At 38.1% G+C, this 21,389-nt stretch overlaps 1 protein-coding gene across 1 annotated transcript in view; it reads left to right on the forward strand.

Moving 5' to 3' along the window:
• LOC102825165 (SH3 domain-binding glutamic acid-rich-like protein-like) overlaps nucleotides 1-21,389 on the forward strand; it is a 232,374-nt gene that overhangs the window by 163,383 nt on the left and 47,602 nt on the right. Inside the window, exon 2 of the mRNA XM_006872511.1 lies at nucleotides 13,709-13,894. Within this exon, the coding sequence (XP_006872573.1) occupies nucleotides 13,709-13,894 (186 nt within the window). The remainder of the gene's footprint in view (nucleotides 1-13,708; nucleotides 13,895-21,389) is intronic.

A 21,389-nucleotide genomic window follows, 5' to 3' on the forward strand; every position in this document is an offset into this window, starting at 1 on the left:
AAATAAGATATATGGAGCCCTAATGTAGTGATTGATTAATGTTACCATTCTATTAGGCTTAAAGTAAACCATTTCAGTGACAGAAAGGGAGATCACATTACCATCAAGAAAGAAGCGCCAAAAGTGAAGCAGATCATGTTCTTTCTTTTTCTTTTAAGTGTTTATCGTGAATTATGTGATAGTTTACATGGGAGAACAACAGTTTACATTAATTCTTTCATATTTCATTTCATTACAATGATTACAATCCACTCCATGCATCTTCAAACAACCAAAGGGTACACCCCGCAAGTCTGTCCCCTGGCCGTCAGAACACAGCTCCTCTTTCTCCCTAAATCCAGAGTCCCCAGCTGCTCCATCTCTCCATGTCGTCATCATCTCTACCTCCATTTATGGCATCACTATTTCTTTGGGTATGGTCTCTCACTCAGCTTTTCTCACTTGATGGTCACAGGGACCTCGAAAAATCAACCACTCCCCTCCTTTTGTTACAAAACATCTACCTTTATATTTCCAACCATCACAATCAGTCCTGATAGCAGTTATTCACTGTTGTACTACAAGAGTCTTATCCCCATCTCCTTTCATCAGCTCCATCCCAACAGATTGGAAAACCCTCAGTGGAGACTTTACTTTCTTCTGCCCCCTCTTGAAAGCTTGTAAGCCAGTCGCTTCTTATGTTTGTAGTGCCATTCCCCCCCCCTCCCTTTTCGGGTAGCCAGTGTCTAAGTTGCCCATCCCTGTCAACCCTGTTTACTGATGGGGTGGGGATTATCCTCGCTGTAAAGATTTGTTCCCTCTTTTGAGCTACTACATCTATAAGTATAGGTCAAGTTCATCAAACTGTAGTGGATTACTCTTTTTTTACTCTTCTTTTTTCATCTAGTCGAGTTCTGATTATCCAGACATTGAAGCCAAGTCAAGTGGGTACTATATGCAAGTATGGGTGTTCTTGTGCATCTCTCACTTCATATCAGCTGGACGCTTCACTCTCTGCTCTAGTCCTCTGTGGCCATGTCACTGTCTCTGGGCCCAGGAATCCCCAGGCTTTGCCATACAGCTGGACAACCAGGTGTTAACCTGGGTTCACAGGAGTCTATTGAATATGGTCAGGCTTAGCTCATAACTTCCTTGCTGTTCCCCACCCCCCCACTTCCACTTATCGGTGACCAGCGTGGTCACCAGCCAGACCATATGTCTGCTCATGTATTCTCCTTGAGTCTTAGTCTTCAAAGGGATTTTGCTCTGAGGGGAACCGACCATTTGCCTTGATGGCTCCCGAGGGAACAGCTTGCTAGTTCTTGTAGTAGTCAATTAGACTGCCATTATTGTTTTTGATTTTTCCTGCCTGTCTTTCTTTCACGTAGTATCTTATCTTCTTCTAGCTGCTCTTGTCCTTTCAAGTTGAAAATTCCCACCTCAGAAGATTCTGGATGTGGTTCAGACTCCACCTATGGTTTTATGCAATGCAAAGGCTTCATAGGAAGGCTCTTTCACTGGGCAAGTTTGAGCCCCCTTTAAGTATTCCAGTCAGTTATAGGTTGAAGATGGACATGCAAGCTTTCTATTGTGATGTTTGTCTCTGGCTATTCCTTTCTCTTCCCCTCAAGTGCCCATTTTACAATGGTAGTCAAGGAAAACCAAGATTAAAAAGACAGCCAAGCATCTTAACATTCTTTGCCTTCTTTTACCCGTTCAAACCATGCCTCAATCCCTGTATCCCAGAGCCCCATTGTTCCAACATTGTGTATACATCATGTTTAGCTATTTCCCATTTAGCCCATGCAAACCTGCCTAACTGTTCTTCCATCCAATTTATTCTTCCATTCCTTTCCCCCTTCTTGTGTCTTGCCCCCCACCCACAGCACCCAAGCTATCCTGTGTCTATTCCTTACCCTGTGCTCTATCTTCCCCTCCCTCCTCTCACCTTGTCCCATACATCCCAGTGATTAGCAAACATTTATTCTTTTTGCTATTAGGCTGGGTTCTTTTTCTTAATCTTTTACAATAAAGGTCCTCTGCAGTATTTTTCCTTTTGTGATTGACTAATTTCACTCAGCATAATGTCCTCAAGGTTCATCCATGTTATGTGGTGGCTTGCAGCTTCCTTTTTATTCTTCAAGGTAGCATAATATTCCACTGCGTGTATGTACCACAGTATGTTTATCCATTCTTCCACTGATGGGAACTTAGGCAGTCTCCATTTTTTGCTCTTGTAAAAAGTGCTGCTATGAACATTGGTGTGTATATATCTACTTGTGTTATGGCTTGTATTTCATGTGGGTAAATACCAAGTAGAGGAATTGCTGGATCATAAGGTGTTTCAATTTCAAACCTTCTGGGAAAGTGCCATATTGCTTTCCAGAATGGTTGGACCATTTTGCAATCCCACCAACAATGTAGTGGGGGTCCTAGTCTTTCTGCCTCATAGCCAGCATTTATTGTCCTTTACTTTTTTGATCTTTGCTGTTATTGCTTGTGTGAAATGATATCTCATTATTATTTTGATTTGCATCTTTCTAATGAGCTATCATTGCTGATGTCTGATGGTTCTTGGCTGAAAGCAGAGAATATCAGGAAGATGTTTACCTGTGCTTTATTGAGTATGCAAAGGCTTTCGATTGTGTGGATCATGACAAGCTATGGACAGCATTGCATACTATGAGTATTCTGGAGCACTTAATTGTGCTCATGAGAAATCTGTACATGGACCAAGAGGCAGTTGTTCGAACAGAACATGGGAAAACTGATTAGTATAAAATTAAGAAAGATGTATGACAGGGTTGTATTCTTTTACCATACTTATTCAAACTGTATGCTGAGCAAATAATCCGAGAAGCTGGATTATGTGAAGAAAAACGTGGCATGAGGATTGGAGGGAGACTCATTAACAACCTACGATATGCAGATGATACAACCTTGCTTGCTGAAAGTGAAGAAGACTTAAAATATTTACTGATGCAGATCAAAGAACATAGCCTTCGGTATGGATTGCATCTCAATGTAAAGACAACAAAAATCTTAACCAATGGACCAATAAATAAAATACTTACCAATGGAGAAAAGATTGAAGTTGTCAAGGACTTCATTCTTTTTGGATCAACTATCAACTTTCATGGAAGCAGCAGTCAAGAAATCAAATGACATACTACATTAGGCAAATCTGCTGCACAAGACCTTTTTAAAGTGTTGAAGAGTAAAGATGTCAGCTTGAGGACTAAGGTGCGCCTGACCCAAGCCATGGTATTTTCAATAACCTCATATGCATGTGAAAGCTGGGTAGTGAATAAGGAAGACCTTAGAAGAATTGATGCAAACAGTCGGGGCGCCAATGACCAGATACCAAAAAAAAAAAAAAAAAATCAGAACAAAGCAAAACTGACAAAGTGTATTGTCCACCTTTGCTCCAAAGTTCCTGCAGCATTTTTCTGTGGTGTGTCTGCTCCTCCGCTTTGTCTCGCCGTTTGGTCTTTCCCAAGATGTTGGCTCCGGCCCTCCGAGCCCAACAGATTCAAAAGTATGCGATTTCTTACTTCAGCTTTAAGTTCCACTAGCTATAAGCCTTCAAACTTTTAAAAAAAATTTCCTATCTTTGTGGTTTCGAGTTTTGGAGCTCTGCCCTGAATCTGCTTTGCGTGGTATTCTGTGGTATGGCTGATGGTGAACTTCGCTGCACCTCCACCCTAGACACCATCAAGTCCTGCCTCCTGGTTGGGAGTTTTTTGATGACTTAATCAATTGCATGTTTTGTTATGGGTGAGTTCAAATTTTCTAACTCACCCTGTGTAAGTTTATGTAGGTTGTGTGCATGTTATTTGTGTCTTCTCCCTTTTTTCTTTTGTTAGGTTTGCCAGTGGTTTGTCAATTTTATTAATCCTTTCAAAGAACTAGCTTCTTGTCCTGTTGATTCTTTCTATAGTTTTTCTCTTTTCTATCTCATTTATTTCTGCTATGACCTTTACTGTTTATATTCTTTTGGTGACTGTAGGTTCCCTCTGCTGCTGTTTCTAATTGTTGTAGATGGTGTGTTGATGTGTTAATTTTGGTTCTTTCTTCTTTTTGGATGTGCACATTTCTCACAATGAATTGTCTTCTCAGCACGGCTTTTGCCTTGTCCCATAGATTTTGGTATGTTGTGTTTTGTTTCTCATTTGGTTCAGCCAAGATCCTTCTGACATCAGCAATGATATCTCTCATTCCAGGTCTTTTGAATCCAGATTGAAGCACTGAATGTTGTCAGTCAGTGTATGCTTGTATCCATTTCTGTATTACCTGTAGTAAACTTTACTTTCATTACAGGTAATATCAGATATTACAGGTTATATTACTGACATTACAGGTAATATCAGAAATATTTTCTGATGATTTCCACATTCTGTTGGGTGACCTCTCTTTGGAATGGGCACACATACAGATCTCTTCCAATCAGTCAGCCAGATAGTTGTCTTCCAAATATGAAGTCTAGGTCTATCTCCAGCTCATTTGTCTCTGTCACTTTATCTTGTTTCTGGACATGTCCAAAGATGGTCATGTGTTTCTTGGAAATATTCAGTCATTAGCTGTCACCTTACTACTTAGAGGAATGTATGTTTTGGTATTTTATTATGCTTTTCTGATTGCCTCCAGGTTGATGTGATCAGAAGATGGGCTTCCCTTTTCACTCTTTCTATTAGTTAACTCAGAGTAACTGTCGCAGGTGTTGGCTACCTAACTGGTGTATGGCAGCTGTTATCGGTTCTTGCCTGGATGGTGGGATTTTATAGGGTGTGATTGTAGCTTGACTATGTGACCACAATTACTGTCTCTTTTTGGTAGTGTTGGTAGAGAAAGAACCCCCTAAAGGAGCTCTGGTAGTGTAGTGGTTATGAATCGGGCTGCGAACCTTAAGGTCAGTGGTTCGAAACTACCAGCTGCTCCGAAGGAGAAAGATGAGGGTTTCTACTCCCGTAAAGATTTACACCCTCGGAAACCCTGTACAGGGTCACTATGGGTTGGAACCGACTCGACAGCACTTAACAACAACAGCAACAAAGTTAAAGAGGGGATCAATACACAAAACAGCAACAGCAAAAAAGACAGATTGGATACTGTTGTCTATAATTGCAGAAAAGAGAGAAGAAAAATTCTGTAGCCAAATATGAGTATGACTTTAATATCCTTCTCGTGGCTTCTTGCCTTCGAGACCGCCTGAAAAATTTCAAGATGCCACTGTTGGTCATTATGACATAACTCAGGATTTAATTTTTTGCCTGTTTCCTTTTTCAGTCTGCCTCTCTCCCACTCCACAATACCGGTTCAGGCCTTTTCTTCTAGTGATTAACAGTTCAGGCCTGGTTGTGGCCATTTTGCGCTGCCATTTGGTTTTAAGTGGAAACTTTCCCTTTAAATTTTTATGAGATCTGGGTTTTGGGTGGCGTGGTCACTCGCTCAGGCACCCTCTCTTGTCACCAGAATGGAGGTGTGCAGACAGCAAGAGACAAATGAACAGATACAAAAAAAAGAAAGAATGTCCACACCCTTATCTCTGAGGATTGGTCAGGCATCAGGCATATGGCGCGGCTCTGATACTTCCCCCACTCTGTCTCATCCAAGATGGCCACTCTGGGAGTCACTGAGGCCAACAGATCTGGAAGCACTAGATTTTTTGCTTCCACTACAAATTCTAGTGCTTATAATCCTTCAAACTTTCTAAACATTCCTTTATTTGTATTTCAGAGTTCTGGGACCATCCCCTGAACCTGCTTCATCTGGTATTCTGTTATTGCTGATGGAGATCCTCACTGCACTTCTCCCTGCTCCTCCATCAAGCCCCACCTCCACACTTATTGGTTTTGTCTTTTAACTAGCCCCTATTACTTAATGACCTTGCATTTTCTTACCTTATTTAAAGACCATTGCTTTACTTGAGCTTTTAAATGTATATATGATTTAATCCCTCTCACTAGATTGTAATCTTGAGAAGCGGTGTCTGCTATTTTCCTTTACAAGTTTTAGATAACCTAGTAAAATTCTTATGCACCTAGAGGCATCCAATACATATTATTGGATAACAATTGAGTACAATTTCTGACACTCATTTAAGATTTTGTTGTTGTTGTCAAGTGCTGTCAAGTCGATTCTGACACATAGTGAACCTGTATAGGGTTTCTGAGGAGCAGCTGGTGAACTTGAACCACCAAGCTTGCAGTTCAAATGGCTTTGCAGTCTGGCACATTAACCCACAGCACCACACCAGGACTCCCATTTAAGATATTGTTGTTGTGTTGTGAAGTGCCGTCGAGTTGATTCCAATCCATAGCAACCCTGTATAGGGTTTCCAAGGAGCAGCTGATGAGCTTAAACCACCAACTTTGCAGTTGCAATCTGATGCATTAGCCCACAGCACCACATTAGGACTCAATTTAAGATATTAGCCCCTCATAATTGGAGCCTCTGTCATTTAATAGAGATTGAATATAAAAGAAGGCAAAAATCCCATCTTGATAGAATGTTTATGATAGGTTGGCATTTTCTTTATGAAAAAAGATCTCTTTCCATTGGCAATATCATTGTTCTTCCTTTGATATTTGAAACATTTACACCGCAACCTTCTAAAGCAAGTACTTTGTCAGTCATCTCTGAATTCATGTGTTTCCTTACTTTACAATAAACTTGACAGTTGTCTTGACAAACAATAGGTTTACAGAGAATTGTTAGAGAGCAACTGTTTCCTTTAAACAACAATTGTTCCATAACCTTGCTCAGTGCTTTTAAAGAGAATGATATATTAAACCTTAAATTCCTGACACGAAGGTAAAAATTACTTTTCATTCTCTGGATGGAAGTTAGAGGATATGGATGTGTGGTTACTCTTTGAAAATGATTGATTTACTTTCTTAAGTATCATTGCCTACTTGAAACTTCATTTGTATGCTGAACAGGATATCAATAACCTCTTAACTTCAAATTCATTTTTATTCTGTAGAACATTTAAATTTTGTTGCATAGTGAACCCTGGTGCCATTCCTTCTAATTGTTCTGTTCATATGGTTTTTGGTAACATGTTTGGTATGCTTGTGTACTTTCTTTTTTAACTTTTCAATTTTGAATTGAGTGAAGGTTTAGAGATATGAACATCAATTTTACATTCAACAAATTTATACACTGTTTTATTTCAATGATTACAATCCTCCTTCATGTAGCAACAGTTATCCCACTTTGGTTGCCATTTCCACTCCACCTTCCTTGTCATCCCTTTTCAGATTTGCCCTTAGATTAACGTTGTCCTTTTGATCTGGAATGATTAATCATTCTATGGTTAGCATACCTTACTAGTGTTGTTGCCTTCCCTATACTTTTGGGCTGAAAATTGGGCCAAAAGGTTGAGTTCCTTTCCAGACACGAAGGAAAGGTGGTCAAGAGTCATAGTCTTGGGTTCCTCCAGTCTCTTTCTGATTGGTAAACCTGATATTTAAAAATTATTATTGGGTTTTGCTCCCGTTTTCTCTCACTCTATCTGGGACCTTCTAATGTGATCCCTTTCAGAGCAACTAGCAGTAGTAGCCAAATAGCATCTAGTTCTTCTGGTGTAAGAGCCTTGGTGACTGATGTTCAAATGTTCCATTGGACCATCTGACTAGTTGATTCCATGCATCTTAAATTTTTATCACTCTTCTTTCTTCCTCACATGGAGAGAAAAATAGTTGCATATTAAGTGACCACTCATGAGCTTTTAAGATCCCAGACACTACTCACCAAAGTAGGATGTAGAACATTGGCTTTGTGAAATATGTTATGTCAATTGACCATGGTGTCCCCTGAGACTATGGTCCTGAGTCCCCAGAGCCAGCAACTCATTGCTTCAAGGGGTTTGATAATGTCTAAGAAGTTCTTATCAAGTTGTATATTGTATATTCATAGGTGTTGTTGCAGAAAAGAAAAATACCATGACAAATATCCTCATTCATACCCTTAATATATTTGTAGGTATGCACCTAGTATTCCTCCCATACCTGGTCAGCATGTATATCTCTTCCACAAAACGCTGTATTTCCAGGGTTGTGTAGTGGTGGTGGTGATTATATGCTGTGGAGTTGGTTTCGACTCATAGCAACCCTGCAATGATTTCCAAGGCTGTAAATCTTTACAGGAGCAGAAATCCTCATCTTTCTCCCATGGAACCACTGGTAGTTTCGAACTGATGCCCTTGAAGTTAGCAGCCTGATTCATAACTACCAGAGCTCCTTGTTGTTTTGTTGTTAAGTACCGTGGAGTTGGTTCCGACTCATAGTGACCCTGCACAGGGTTTCCAAGGCTGTAAATCTTTATGGCAGCAGAAAGCCTCATCTTTCTTCCATGGAACAACTGGTAGTTTTGAACTGCCAACCTTGAGGTTAGCAGCCTGATTCGTAACCACTAGCTACCAGAGTTCTTTTGGGTTGTATATATACTATTTACCCCTACCCCCTTAACCCTTGCATGTGTCCCTATTTCACCTGTCTTCATCATTCTTCTGCCAGTCTCCATCCCAGTCACCTGAGTAAACATGTGTCTACCCTCTAGCTCTGGTAGCATAGTGGTTACCAGTCGGGCTGCCAACCTCAAGGTCACCAGTTTGAAACTACCAGTGATTCCGTGGGAGAAAGATGAAGGGTTCTGCTCCCATAAAGATTTACAGCCTCAAAAATCCTGTGCAGGGTCACTATGAGTTGGAACCGACTCCACGGTACTTAACAACAACAACCCTCTAGCCAGTAAATTACTCTCCCTTCCCTCCCATCCCTGGAAACCACAAAAGAATTTTTCTTTTAGCATGAAAACCTTTTCTTGTGTTTTTTCAAAAAAAAAATCTGCACCTTTATCTCCACGAGTCACTGGTATGTTTCTGCAATGACAATATGCTGTCTTGTCTCTGAAGCTGCTCACAAAAGTTTGATGGTCATGCAATGTGTGATTGGCCAGCACAGATCAGCAGTATATCTTATGTCTTTTTTTTTTTTTTTTTTTTTTTTTTTTTTTTTTTTTTTTTTTTGCTGTGTCTGCTCACCTTTCTCTCTTAGTAAGCATTCAATCCACTCCTCTGTCTCTTCACATGAAACTCAGGGTTCCAGGACTGTCATCTGCATCTGTTTCATTTGATTTTCCTTATCTTTGTTGTAGAGGGTCTTTATAGCCTTTCTTCCTACTCCACCATCTAACTGGCTCTTTCTACATGGACTTGCCTGTGTACTTTTAAATTCCATTAAATAAATAGGAAATTAGCATCACTGGGTGCCCTTATGACAAAATCTGTTATAGTGAACACATTGCTGTATGCATATAAGAAAGGCAATAATTCTTTAGACAAAGTATCTTTTGTTGGAAATAAACTCAAAATAAGAAATTTTGGAGTTAAAAGTTATGATCAAGTAGGGAAACTTTTTTTTTTTTTTTGCATTCCCTGCAGCTTCAAAGCCTAGCAACTGTTCATATTTGACATGCAAAGATGTAGGTATAAAGTGTGAATATCCCCTTCTGTTCAACTGCAGTACACTGAATTATTTCATGAATTATTTAGCCATGGTGGTGGTGGGTGTGTGCTTCTGAGTTGGTTCAGATTCATAATGACCATGCATAGGGTTTTTGAAGCTATAAATCTTTATGGAAGCAGAAAGCCTCCTTTTTCTCCCATGGAGTGACTGGTAAATTCGAACTACTGACCTTGCATTTAGCAGCCTAGCTAGTAATCTACTACACTACCAGTGCTCCTTTCTTTTAGCTATACTCTTTGTAAACTCCCATCAGAAGAGAACGTCAGAGAAGACGCTGATGGGTTATATAATTCACTTGTGAGTGATTGTTAATGGGGTTGTTGATTGTCAACACTTGGAAATCTAATGAGAGGCTTGGCCAATGTTACTATCTAATGAGAGAATTGGCCAATGTTGGGTTGTCAGGATGGGTGTCATCATCTCATAAGTAGGAGTGGGGATCTCACTACCATCAAAGAAGAACCAGGAAGGGAGTGTGTCCTCTGGACACTGAGATCCCTGTGCATTGCATTTCCTAGAATCAGTGACAGAAAGCTGTGACACTGAAGGAGTGGAAGAGGAGTAGCAGAACCAAGAGCCAGAGCATGAGATAGAGTGGTGGGCTTCCCAAGCTCTTGAGCAAGTAGAGTGATTTTGGGTAGGAGGCTTGCTTGCAGAATGGGGTGCCTGCAAATACTTAAGTAGGGGAGCTAGGTTTGATGACCCACAGAGCTATAGCTAAGTGCATTCAGGTTGAGGTTTATGGTGGAATGATGTGTCCTGTGGGCATTTATCAGCAGCCCTAAGAGACTTGTGTAATATTGATTGGGCAGAGAGAGGCCTGCCTGTGGGCACAGCTGAAGAGAAGCTGTCCTGACAGGAAAAACAGTGCCCTGAGCATTTCTGACCCTAAATTGTAGCATGTTAACTTCTTTAATAAGCCCTATAATTATGAGTCCTGGTGTGGCACTGTGGGTTAATGCATCAGACTGCAAAGCCATTTGAACTGCAAGGTCGGTGGTTCAAGCTCACCAGCAGCTCCTCGGAAACCCTGTACAGGGTTGCTATGGATTGGAACCGACTCGACTGCACTTAACAACAAAATAACTGTGAATAAGATGTCTGAGTTCTATATGGGCATTGCAATTAATTATCAAACCCAGATGTGTAGAGTACTGTGAGAGGGATGGTTGATGTCATCATTTTCGCACCAGCCTTGTGTAGATTCAGATCACTCAAAGAGTCATGTTTACTTCTCATCAGAAAAATCTCTGAGCATAGGAGAAATAGTTGTGATCCAGAGCTGATAGAGGGAGGGTAAAAATATCAGTGAAAGCATTTTATCATATCCAGTGGCAACTCATCTTAATTTAGCACAGTGAACATAGTAAATGTTCAATACATTTTTAAGGAGGGCAAGGTCTCAAAAAGTCATTTATCTTAAAGATCCTCCACCTTTGGTTAGGTCATAAAAATATGAAAGATAACATTCACCCAGAACTATGTAAAAATTTCATCACTAGATTCCATTCTTTACTCTCATTTAAAAAAATGTCATGTGTCTGAAAATAACATTTACAATGGAGTATTTTCAGTTCTAAGGAGCCCTGGTAGTATAGTGGTTATGTGTTGGCTTGCTAATCACAAGGTCAGTAGTTTGAATCTACCAGCTACTCTCTGGGAAAAAGATGAGGCTTTCTGCTTCCATAAAAATGTACTGCCTCGGAAACCCCATATATGGTCACTGAGTCAGAAATGACTCAACGACACAGGATCACCACTATCTTCAATTTTACTTACATTATTAAGTTTGCATATGATTGACAAATTATTTGCCAAACTTCATACTAATCAAATTCCATTACTAGACCATGGGGATTGAGAGCTATGAATTTATCAGCATTTCCACATAATGTATGAGTGTACTGGAACCATTCCTGAATATTTATTGACTTGGATGTTGATTTTCCTCAAAAGTGGGCATATGTTTTTTGTTTTTATTAAAGTGTTTATTGTGAATTGAGTGATAGATTACATGGCAGAGCATCAGTTTTGTACTCAACCTTTCATTCTTTCATTGCAATGATTACAATCTCCTCCAGGCACCATCAATTAACAGTATTTGATTAGAGAATCCCTCTTTAAAAAAAAAAAAATGTACACAAAACACACAGAAAATGTATATTCATTTAAATGACCAAAGGGCACATTTTGCAAGCCAGCTTTTGGCCAAACAGCCTTTCTTATTCCAGGGGTCTAGAGCCCTCAGCTGCTGTATATCTCTTTGTCAACACCTCTGCTACTGTCTCTGTTATTACTGCTTCTCTGGTTAGGATCTCATGCTCTGCTTACGCTCTTCCCTCCTGATGGTCCTAGGGTCCTCTGTTCCTGGAATGAAAGAATAACTGGAATTAAAGTTGTTACACAACTTCTACCATTACAGTTGTGACCATCACAACTAGTCATGATAACAGTTACTCACTATTGAATGAAAAGTATGTTTTGTTTAGTAATAAAAGTCTCAGTTTACTAGTTAATAAGGAAATAGAATTTCACTTGAAAAATTTTGTTGGGCTGTAAGTGATCTTTAAAGAAAAATTCTGGACTTTGATCTAACTTGTATGTAGAAATTCTATTTCCATTGGGATAATTTAGAATTTTTATTTTCTTTTAGTTAAATTATGTCAGAGAATTTTTTATACACAATCACAAGCAAATTAGAAGATAACATAGACAACCTTTGTGGGACTCAAACAGATACCTGCATACCTGTGTTCATTGAAACATTACTCAAAATAGCTAAAAGGTGAAAAAAATCCAAGTGTTTATCAACAGACAAACAAAATATGTTATAACCATTTGAGTAAAATAGAATGTTATTCAGTTATAGAGAGAAAATTAAGTCCTGGTATGTGCCATTTCATGGCTGAACCTTGAAAACCTGGTGAACAAAATGGAAGACAAAAAAGGACAAATACTGTATGACTCCACTTACATGAAATATCTAGATTAGACAAATCTATAGAGACAGATGATGATTAGTGGTTACCAGGGACTGAAGGGAGTAGGGAATAGGAGTAATTGCTGAGGGGTGTTGGATTTCCATTTTGGGTGATGAAAAGCTTTTAGAAATAATGATGATAGCACAACACACTAAATATAATGCATACTACTGAATTGTATACTAAAACTTGGTTAAAATGGCAAACTTTTTGTTATACATATTTTACACCCCCCCCCCCAAAATGCAACCTCTGTGCATGCATGCATGCATGCATGTATGTGTGTTTTTGTATTTGTGAATCCAGATATTTGTGAGCTTTTCATTTTACATTTTCATTCCAAATTGACAGGACTGCTTATTTATTTTGGTTGTGTTTGCTCTGTCTCATGTGTCTTTGTTGTGTGGTTTCATGAAAAAACATTATTTTTGAATATGTTAAAAATTGTTACAAGTGGCTTTTAAGTATGAGTAAACTAGTGCAGATGTGTGAATTTGGACTCTAAAAGAAATACACATGAGGGAGGAAACTTAAATAAGTTTAAAATTTTCTAACTTCAGAGCACTTTCCTACAGGTGATAAGGAGACAAAATAAATGTACTATGCTTAGTTGCTAATCTAGTTGAAGAAGAAGTACAGATAACACATGAAAAAAACTTTAAAAGCACATGTTATGAGTTAACGAGTGGTACTGGTATATTCCAATTTAGTTTTCAGACAGGTTTAGCTTAATCTATTCTTCAGCTTCTCTTCTGCAGAGTTAGAATTGAGATTAAAGTGACTCTGAGGCTTTGTAAGATTCTCAAGGAAAGATTCATTTTTGCTCACTGTACAATGGTTTTAAAGACTGGGAAATGATTTCTGACTGCTTAGAAAGACTTTCATTTCAACAAAGGCTGAAACTAAAATAAGTTTTATCTAATCAGAAACTAAGCTGCTCAATACACACAGTTTTTAGTTAACTGCACCTCTTTAGGATATTGATGTGCATCAGTTAGCCTAATTCTGCATGCTTAAATGTGGGGTTTGCTTTCAATTCCATTTTTCTCTGAACATTTTGAAGCCCTGTCGTATCTTCTGTGACACCACACATTTAAAAAAAATCTATATCTGAATTCATTTCTGCTAATTTACAAACACTGATGTTTATTGAATTTGAAAATAAAAACAACCAAAGTTATTTAGTCACAATATAGTCTCATGTCATTTGGGTCCTAGATTAAGAAGAAACAGCAAGATGTGATTGGTTTCTTGGAAGCCAACAAAATAGGATTTGAAGAAAAAGATATTGCAGCTAATGAAGAGAATCGGAAGTGGATGAGAGAAAATGTACCTGAAAACAATCGACCAGCTACAGGGTACCCCTTGCCACCTCAGATTTTTAATGAAAGCCAGTACCGTGGGGTAAGGAAACAATTTAAACTATTGTTTATTGTTAAAATTGATTGCTCCAATTATGTATTATCTCCTGTCATAGCAAAGCACCTACCTTACATTCTGTTAGAAGTGAAAGCAAAGAGTAGAGAGATTTGCGTATCTGAAGAAACAGTAACACCCAGGCTGGATACGGTAGTGACTCAAATTGCAAGCATTGAGTTAGGTTTTAATAGGGCGGAGTAAACAATGGACTATGTGATGTTAGGCCTGAGAGGGTGCATGACAGACAGTTACACGGAGGTTGTTAAACTATTGTCTTTGTTGACACTATCATTTGTGTTTCTTAACCTCATGGGACATGTTGACCAAGGCATCCTTCTTGGATCACTCCATGCAAATACTCTCTACATACATCTTTTAATAATTCCTCCTACAAGCTAAAATTTACATTTTTGATCATTTTGAGTTGCAAGCAGTTACACTTTTACAAGAATCTCAATTATTTCTGCAAAGCAGTGGTCGTAGCGGTGGTTATGTGCCGTGGATTCAATTCCGACTCATAGAGACCCTGCATAGTGTTTCTGAGGCTGTAAATCTTTATGGGAGCAGAAAGCCTCATCTTTCTCTCCTGGAGCTGCTGGTAGTTTTGAACTGCTGACCGGAGCTCTTTCTGAAAAGCAGTAGAGGCAAGGTTTTTAGGCCAAACTTTGTTTTTGTAGTTACGTGCCATCTAGTCGATTCTGACTCATAGCTACCCTTACAGGATTTCTGAGGAACAGTTGGTGGGTTTGAACTGCCAACATTTTGGTTCACAGTTCAGTGCTTATTCTACAACACAACACCAGAAGATCAAGCTGTAGTTTGACTTAAAATGTGGTAAACTTAGACATCAGGTAGCTGTTTTAGTTATGCCAAGTGCCTCAGTTTGGACATTGGCTTACATGAACATTCTTCCCATTTTGAGCACTCATAAAGGAATTCTGCAAGAGTTTAGTATTTGGGGGAATGACTGCTCTATTTGAAAAAAAAAATTAACTTTCAATAATTCATACTACATTTTGATTCATCTCATTGAATGCAATCCCCTCCCAGTGTTTCCTGTTTCCATCTTCTCTAAGCCATCTGGACTGTATCTTTGGTTAAAGAATGCTGCTCTTTTGATTTCAAATTATTGATTAAGCTAAGGTATGCATTTACTTCACTAATGCCTCTCTATTATTTAGCTGAAAATTGAGCCATGATCATGGTGAGTTCATTTCCAGACTTAAAGGCTGACTAAGGGCCTGTTTGGGTGACTAAGCAGGCTAGACACATGTTCTATTTTTAGAGATTATCAGGCACCTTGCCCTGTTGCCTTACTATTTTTTATGGCCTCATTAAGTAAGGTATAAACAGGGTCACATTAGAGGAGCAATTTGGCATTCTAAAAGGTATGATTTCAGAACTAAACCTAATTCCTCTTAGCAAAATTAATTTCTTATGAATACAAGATTAATTATATGGCTTGATACATTCAGGGTTGGCTATGTCAATGAGAAACACAATACACAATACATTTAACAAGCTTATAAAAACAATAAGGAGCCCTGGTAGTGCAATGAATTAAGCCATGGGCTGCTAACTGAAAAATCAGGGGATCAAACCCACCAATCACTCTGTAGAAGAAAGTTAAGTCAATCTACTTCCATAAATTTGTATAGCCGTGGAAAACCTATGGAGCAGTTCTACTCTGTCCTATATGTAGACAGGCTCACTGTGAGTTGGAATTGACTTCACAGCAGTGGGTGGGTTTTTATAATAACTATTTCAGTGATTGAAAGGAATAGGCAGGCTAGTAGAAAACAGCAAATACCAGACTTGATACTTTGAGGTAACCAACTAAAAATATCCAAGAAAGAAAGTACGGATTTGGGGGGTAATATTATGTAAACAGGAGGCATTTTGATGTATTTTAGTAATGTCTTACTTTATTCTCCATAAGTGTTTATCCATGAATAACAAGCGATATTAGTAATAGCAAAAATTTCTCCTCCTTGAACTAGGAGAAAATCAAGCTATTCTATTATCTAAAACAATTACAGCAAGCAATTCTAAGGACTTTTGCTGAGTTGCCATTCCATCAGTAACATTATCAGCAATTTTGGCCATATTGGCAGATAGGTTTCAAATAGATTTTCCTAATTGTAATATGCCATACATGAGAACAAACGTTCAAAGAAATGACCAGCCCCATCTAAGCCTATCAACAATGGTATTATCTGAGAGGACAAGTTATCTTTGCTATTGGAATATTAATTTAAAGTCACCGTTCCATAGTAGGAGCCCTGGTGGCACAATGAGTTAAGCATTGGGTTGGGTTTCTAATCAAACAGTCAGTGGTTAAAACCCACCATCTGCTCTACAGATGACAGATGAAACAGTTTCTATAAAGATTTGCCATCTTAGAAACCCTAGTGAGCAGTTCTACTCTGTGTGTTAGAGTCACTATGAGTCAGAACTGACTTGATGGCAGTTGCTGGGTTCTGTAGTAAGCCATCATGTGAATGGATTCTCGTGGGAACTCCAAGAGCATCTTGGTACATTGGCCCCACATATTCTAAACTTCTAAGTATGGCAAGGCCCAATTAATAGGGTGAGTTATATGCTTTCTCTTAAATAAGCTAATCCTTAGCATAAAAGACATGTCTAGATGGGGCACATAACATATCTAACACAGTGTTAGTATTAGAAAATATAATGAACTCTTTAGAGCCAGTGTGCAGTAAGTGAATCATTACAAATGGATAATTCTGCAATTTCTAGGCAGTTCTAGATCTGGGCACAAGCTGGGGAATTTTGATGATTAATTATGACAGCTAATCATTAATGAGAAATAATATCAAGCATTACTAAAAACAAAACATTGTTTTGTTTGAATAGAACTATTAGGACACAACCAAACATGAATAAGATTTAAATTGTGTGCAGATGTATATAAGTGAATAATTCTGGAGGTGAACCTATTTTGATGTGAATGACCCATTTAAATGATTTTTCAAAACAATAATAAGTCATGTATTAATATATAATATTAAACTGTGAAGGTACAGCAAGGTTACGTAATATGGTTGGTCTTGTGTGGACTAAGGGGAAGAATGATATACCCAGAATTCAGTCAGATTAGTGGTGTTAATCGAATTAATTTGATAAAAAAAAAAAACATTTTCATTCCAATTATTAATGATAGTTTAGTAATATTGTCTTGGTAACAGCCAGATTTTTTGAGTTAACAATAATTTGGGAAGCAGCCTATTTAGCAGTTTTCCCAAATGTTTCACTTTGGAGCACTCCATTTGATTGGTGCATCTGTATTTTAATTATAGCCATTTCAGAAAGGAGCAACAGGCATCTAAAGGTCTGCTACTAAAGTGAAAATGTTCATAGTATGACCAAAAGAGCTTAAGAACCCTTTTTGTTTCCATAGCATGCCACAATCATTAATAATTCTAAATGTATATTTTGAATCCATACACATATTCACAGGTTTCCCTTTAGCAAGTTTTCTGGCTCAAGTAAAAGCAATAAATCCAGCCAGTTGGGCTAAAGTGGTTTGGGGAAGTGGATGGCTTTCAAGGACTTAAAAGTATAGTTGTAAAAGTGAGATCAACCTGATAATGGGAGTCAGGAGTTTGCTTTCATTAAAATCATCTACAAATAATATCATATAAGGTGTTTTAAATCAAATTTCCTTTAAGTCACTATGGGAAATCAGATAGATCTACACAACCATGGGAAGGACAGTCATCTTCATCAGTTACAGGGGAAAAGGTGGCTGGGTTTAATGCTGTGTGATAAAGTACTAGACCACAAGGTCAGGTTGCACCACAAGGTCAGCAGTTCAAATTCACCAGTCATTCCTTGGAAACGCTATACAAGGTCACTATGAGTCTGAACCAACTTGATAGCACTTATTAAAAACAAAACATATGTGGTTTAATATTTGAAGCTGTCAATTTGCTGTACTGTGGTGGCTTGCATGTTACTGTAATTCTGGAAGCTGTGCCAACAGTATTTTAAATATCAACAGGGTCATCCATGGTGAACAGGTTTCAGATGAGCTTCTAGACTAAGACAGACTAGGAAGGAGAGATGGACGACTTCTGAATATGTAGTCACGGAAAGCCTTATGAACAGCAGTGGAGCATTGTCAGATCATACCAGAGTATTTAATATTGAAACATGATGAAGAGTAACAGAATGTTGTCAGATATAGTGCCAGAAAATGAGCCCCTGAAGTTGAGAGGGGCTGGGGAATATTACTCAAAATACTACTGGAGAAGAGCTATCTCCTCAAAGTAGAGTTGACTGTGATGACAGGAATAGAGTAAACCATTTGCTGATAGGGCACAACTCAAAATGTGGTGAAACAGCTGTAAACATCAGTTAATAATCAGAATATGAAATGCACAAAGTATGAATTTAGGAAAACTGGAATTTGTCAAAGATGAATGGAATGCATAAACTTCGATATTCTAGGCATTAGTAAGCTGAAATGGACTAGTATTGGTATTTTTGAATCTGAAAACCACATAGTTTACTATGGCAGGAATGATACATTGAAGAGGAAATGGTGGCACATTCAGCATAAAAAAGAACATTTCAAGATGTATCTCGAAGTACAATCCTATCTGTGGTAGGTTAATATCCATACACTTATAAGGAAGACCAGATAATACATTATTCAAATTTAAGCACCAATCACAAAGGCCAGTGATGATGAAATGAAAGAATTATACTAAATTCTTCAGTCTAAAATTGATCAAGCATGCAATCATGATGTATTGATAATTACCAGTGATTAGAATGCAAAGGTTGAAAACAAAGAGGGAGAATCAGTTGTTGGAAAATATGGCCTTGGTGATAGAAATAATACTGGAGATTGAATGATAGAAGTTTGCAAGACCAATGACTTTTTCATTGCAAATAACTTTTTTAAAACAACATAAAAGATGACTACACACATGGATTTCATCAGATGGAATGCACAGAAATCAAATTGACTACATCTGTGGTAAGAGATGGTGGAAAAGCTCCATATGATCAGCCAAAACTAGGCCAGGGGAAGACCATCAATTGGTTTTAGGAAAGTTCAGGCAGAAGCTAAAGAAAATTAAAACAACCCCACGAGAGCCAAAATATGACCATGAACATATTCCACATGAATTTAGAGACTATCTCAAGAACAGTAAACAATAATGACTGAAAACCAGAAGAGTTGTAGGATGACATAAAAAATGTCATAGAGGAAGAAAGCAAAAGGTCATTAATTAAGAAGACATAAAAGAAGAAAAAGGCAGAAATGGATGTCAGAAAAGACACTGATACAACCTTGCTCTCCAGTGTAGAGATGCTAAAGCAAATGTAAGAAATGAGGAGGTCAAAGAGCTGAATAAAAACTTTCTAAGGGCAGCTGGAGAAGATAAAACCAAATATTATAACGAAATCTGCAAAGATCTGGAGTTAGGAAACCAAAAAGGAAGAACACGCTGAGCGTTTCTCAAGCTGAGGAAACTGAAGAAAAAAATTAAGTCTCAATTTGCCATATTTTAGGATTCTATGAGCAGAACATTGAATGATGCAAAAAGCATCAAAAGAAGATTGAAGGAATACACAGAGTCACTGTACCAAAAAGAACTGGTCGATGTTCACCCATTTCAAGAGTAGCATAAGGTACTGAAGCATGGTACTGAAGGAAGAAGTTCAAGGTACACTGAATGCATTGTCAAAGAATAAGGCCTCTGGAATTGATGGAATTGAAATCCTTCAACAAACTGATGCAGCACTAGAGGCAATCACTCAGCTATGACAATAAATTTGAAAGACAGCTATCTGGTCAATTGATTGGAAGATATCCATATTTGTAACAATTCCAAAGAGAGGTGCCCCAACAGAAATTATTGGAAAATATCATTAATATCACATGCAAGTAATATTTTGCTAAAGATAATTCAAATTCATTTGCATTAGTACATTGACAGGGAACTGCCAGAGGTTCAAACAGGTTTCAGATGGGGATGTAGTACTAGGGATATCATTGCTTAAGTCAGATGGGTCTCAGCTGAAAGCAGAGAATACCAGAATGATATTTACCTGTGCTCCATTGACTATGCAAAGGCTTTTGATTGCATGCATTATGACAAGCTATGAACAACATTGCAGAACACTTCACTCTGCTCTTGAGGCACCTGTACATAGACCACAAGGCAGTAATTTGAAAAGAAAAAGAAAAATACCAAATGGTTTAAAATGAGGAAAAGTGTGTGCCAGGGTTGTGTTGTTTCATCATACTTATTTACTGTATAGGCTGAGCAAATAATTCAAGAAACTGGATTATATGAAAAAAAGGTGGCATCAGGATTGGAGGAAGACTCATTAACAACCTGCAATATGCTGGTACAACCTTGCTTGCAGAATGTGAAGAGTACTTAACATAGTTACTGATGAAAATCAAAGAACACAGCCTTCGGTTTTGGTTGCATCTCAATGAAAGAAAACAAAAATCCTTACCATTGGACTAATAAAAAAACCTCATGATACATGGAAAAAACATTGAAGTTGTCAAAGACTTCATTTTGCTCAGATCAACTGTGAACACTCATGGAAGCAGCAGTCAAGAAATAAATCTGCATATTGCATTCGGCAAATCTGCTGCACAAGACCTCTTAATGTGTTGAACAGCAGAGATATCAGTTTGAAGATTAAGGTGCGCTTGACAAGCCACTGTATTTACAGTAACCTCATATGCATGTGAAAATTGGAGAGTGAATGAGCAAGACCACAGAAGAACTGATGCATTTGAATTATGGTGTAGTAGGAGAATATTGAAAGTACCATGGACTGCCAAAATAACAAACATATCTGTGTGGGAAGAAGTACGGCCAGAATGCTCTTTGGAAGCCAGGATGGCCAGATTTTGTCTCTTATACTTGAAACATATTGTCTGGAAGAATCAATCCCTACAGAAGAACATCATGCTTGGTAATATGGAAGGTCAGTGAATATGAAGAAGGTCCCTAGCAAGATGGATTGGCACATTGGCAGCAGCAATGGGCTCAAGTGTTGCAATGATTGTCAGATTGGTGGAGGACTGGGCAGTGTTAAATTCTGTTGCGCTTTGAGTCACTATGAGTCAGTACCAACTCAATGACACCTAATAACAACAAAAACAACAAAGTTTAAGTTACCAGAAGAGCCTAATAGGAAGTGCTTCTGTTTGCAGATAAATATTGTGTTATAGCAGAATTTAAGCAGTATCCTTCATTTTTTGTGTAAGAACATCTAATCCATTACCAGAAACTTCTTTATTGAATAAAGAAAAGTCCAAATGATAGGGAACCCTAATGTGGGTATGTTAGTTAGCATTTCTTTCTTTCTTTTTCTTTCTTTCTTTTCTTTCTTTCTTTCTTTCTTTCTTTCTTTCTTTCTTTCTTTCTTTCTTTCTTTCTTTCTTTCTTTCTTTCTTTCTTTCTTTCTTTCTTTCTTT

This window comes from Chrysochloris asiatica, unplaced genomic scaffold (assembly GCF_000296735.1).
Source record: "Chrysochloris asiatica unplaced genomic scaffold, ChrAsi1.0 scaffold00201, whole genome shotgun sequence".
In the NCBI taxonomy this organism is placed as follows: Eukaryota; Metazoa; Chordata; class Mammalia; order Afrosoricida; family Chrysochloridae; genus Chrysochloris; species Chrysochloris asiatica.